The sequence below is a fragment of the Morus notabilis genome, unplaced genomic scaffold (genome assembly GCF_000414095.1).
Source record: "Morus notabilis unplaced genomic scaffold, ASM41409v2 Scaffold401, whole genome shotgun sequence".
Classification (NCBI taxonomy): Eukaryota; Viridiplantae; Streptophyta; class Magnoliopsida; order Rosales; family Moraceae; genus Morus; species Morus notabilis.
Genome location: NW_010356908.1, coordinates 90,734 through 94,019, shown reverse-complemented (window position 1 = coordinate 94,019; position 3,286 = coordinate 90,734). Strand labels below are relative to the sequence as shown.

The following is a 3,286-nucleotide window of genomic DNA, read 5'->3' as shown; positions in this document are numbered from 1 at the left end:
TCTCCACCAGATTTGCTTCAATGACCACTGCAGCAATGACTTCATCTGATTCAACGAGGTTCGCTTGATTTGCAGGTTTTTCATTTGCCTTTTGCTGTCCATGACGTTTGTAGCATTGGTAAGCCTTATGACCAATTTTTCCACACACATAGCATTGCAGCTTAGCCTTATTCTTTTCAATCTTGTAGCCACCTTTGTTGACATGATTCTGCTTCTTGCGATTCCCTTGATTCTGGCCTTTCTTAGGACCGTTCTTGAATGTTTCCTTTGCTGAAAAATCACTAGCAACAACAAGGTTAGCTTTAGGAACATCAACAGGAGAAGAATTTTGCTTATCCTTGAGGAAACTTCAAATCTCTACCGCGTTGTTCGGCCTTTCCCACTGTAGCACAGTCTCGATCTTGGAAGGGTCCATAGAAATTCCTTGTCCGGATATCACATGGCCAAGGAACTTCACCTCTGTTAGCGAGAAGTCACACTTCTCCTTTTTCGCATACAGCTGGTGTTCACGAAGAGTTTGAAGAAAGATTCTCAAATGCTGCTCATGTTCTTCCCAAGTCTTCGAATAGACCAGAATGTCGTCGATGAAGACAATGACAAATTGATCTAAGTACGGCCAGAAGACCCGGTTCATTAGATCCATGAACGCAGTTGGGGCATTTGTCAGCCCGAAAGGCATCACCAAAAACTCAAAATGCCCATACCGAGTTCAAAAAGCTATTTTCAGGATATCTTCCTCCTTTATTTTAAGTTGATGGTACCCAAACCTCAAGTCAATCTTAGAGTAATACCGTGACCCACCCAACTGATCAAATAACTCATCGATCCTCGGTAGTGGGTATTTATTCTTCACAGTCACTCTATTCAATTGACGATAGTCAATGCACAACCGGAGTGATCCGTCGTGCTTCTTCACAAACAACATTAGTGCACCCCAAAGGGAAGTACTATTCCTGATATACCCCTTTTCTGCCAGCTCACCAAGCTGCTTCTTTAGTTCTCTTATTTATGCAGGTGCCATTCGGTAGGGAAGAATGGAGATAGGAGCCGTTCCCGGAATCAGATCAATGCTGAATTCAATTTCCTGATCTGGCGGTAAACTAGGTAACTTAACAGGAAATACATCTACGAACTCATCCACCACAGGAATTCCTGCATTATCTCTTGTTACCTCTGGTTCACCTTCTAAACCAGAAAGGAAAGAAAAGCATGCCAGGTTTCTCCGTCCCCCAATGCTACATCGCAATAGTCGTTCTTTCAGGACTGGGTTCATATCACTTGATAGGTAATTACCGCTCCAGAATTAGTCGCAAGTTTACTCTCCTATGGTAGTAATCAACAATCGTACCGCATCCTGCTAACCAATCCATTCTGAGTACCACGTCAAACAGGCTCATCGGAAGGATTATCAGGTCAGCTCTCAATCGCTCACCTCCAATCGTGATTTCACACAATCTACAGAGGCTAAATATCTTCACACAACCCAATGGGGAGTTTAACATCATCGGGGTTTCTAAACTCTTAGATTTCAGTTTTAAGGTTTGCACAAAAGAACTTGATATAAAGGAATGGGTAGCACCAGTATCAAACAATACATGTGCTAGAGAGTCAGAGATTATGATCATACCCTCAGCCATCGTGTTGCTGGCCTGTCCTCCAGAACTGCCTCCTGTCAGGGTATACATTTGTCCTTGTGCTTTTCCCTTTCCTTTATAAGCAATATTAAGCCTTTGGGTCCCCGGCCTATATTGTTGTGGTGGAGGTATCTGCACCAGTCCCGATGCTTGAGGCTGAAACTGTGGATATTGAGGCGGACGATAGGTTGGCACATGAGGGTACGGCATCAGCGTTGGCAACTGTGGCTGAGTCAGTAGCTAATTCTGATTTGGACAGTTCCTTCTAATGTGGCTAACTTGCCCACAATAATGACACTTAGGGCTGTAGGGACCACTTTTGTCACTCTTAGAGGAACTACTACCACCACTAATCATTTCTCCACTAACCTGCCCTTGATTGCAGTTTCTTCTACCACTCCGCTGTGGCCCGCCTGAAGCAGAAGGTCCACCAGAAATAGAAACTCAACCAGCTGCTTGCTTACTTTGCTGATAGGCTAAGTTATCCTATTGCACGCTTGTAGCAGCAGCCACCAGGTGTCGGAAATTTTGGATCCTTAGAGCCACTAAGGGTCTCCTTACAGAATTCTTGAGACATTTATCAAATTTCAGGCATTTCAAATACTCAGACTCCACCAGAGATTTCGCAAAGCGGGACAAGTCATTAAACTTAGCCTCGTATTCCCATATCGACATATCACCCTATTGCAAGGTCATAAACTCCATTGCCTTCTCGTCCCTATAGCTCTGAGGGAAGTATTGTTCATTGAAGATAGCTTCAAACTGTTCCCAAGTCATTCTCGTAATGTCAAGTCTTCTTCTTACTTGATTCCACTAGTTGCTTGCTTAGCCCTCCATCTTATACACGGCGAATTCTATCCAATATTCCTCCGACACTCCCATAGTGTTCCAGTGTTTAACTATGGACTCGAACCAGTAATCCACTTCCTGGGGTCCTCCCTCACTATTGAATGTGGGGATAGGTGCACGTCTAAACTCACGGAAGTAACTCTGCTTCCTATCCTCAGATGGTCACTCGTTCTGAGTTCGTGTGGCCACGCCTTGAAAAGAAGCATACATGACATCCATGAATTCTTGATTCTGTGGTGCCGGATTGTTAACCGACCTACGACGCAACGGCATCTCCTTTAACTAAAAAGAAACTAGACTGTTTAGTGGATTCCTGATGTCACACATGTATGTAAAATCCTATGGATTCTAAACCTACGTCTTTGATACCACTCTATCACGCCCCGGGATTGGGGTCGGTGATGTGGAGGCTCGATTAGGGGTTAAACACGAATAAGAATACAATATTAAGAAAATTCCCAAAAGAGCCCCACTATTGTGCAGAAAATAAATTACAAGAACATCTCAAGAGGCTAAAAACTCCCGCCTCTAACACTGTTCAGGGTTACACCTACATGATCTATCTATAGGATCTTTAGTATCGTACATACATGACACGTAAATACATTACAGACATCAACCACAGTCTAGAAATCCAAATATCAGAGTTTACAGAATTTACAAATTCTTACATTCGTACACCAGGAGGATGAACACAATCCTCTCTTAATCAGGTGGTAGCAACTCAACTACTCCGCACTGCTTCTAGAATCGCCTGGGAGCGGTTAACATTTATAAAACAATAAAACATGAGCGAACGACCC

At 43.5% G+C, this 3,286-nt stretch overlaps 1 protein-coding gene across 1 annotated transcript; it reads right to left on the bottom strand.

The window, feature by feature from the left end:
• Nucleotides 1-1,006: 1,006 nt before the first annotated feature.
• LOC112090960 lies at nt 1,007-1,844 on the bottom strand. The gene is made up of 2 exons (XM_024163489.1): nt 1,363-1,844; nt 1,007-1,235 (listed from the first exon to the last, which is right to left on the bottom strand). Exons 1-2 carry the CDS (start codon nt 1,842-1,844, stop codon nt 1,007-1,009), a joined length of 711 nt encoding a protein of 236 aa, XP_024019257.1.
• Between the last annotated feature and the right edge of the window lie 1,442 nt (nt 1,845-3,286).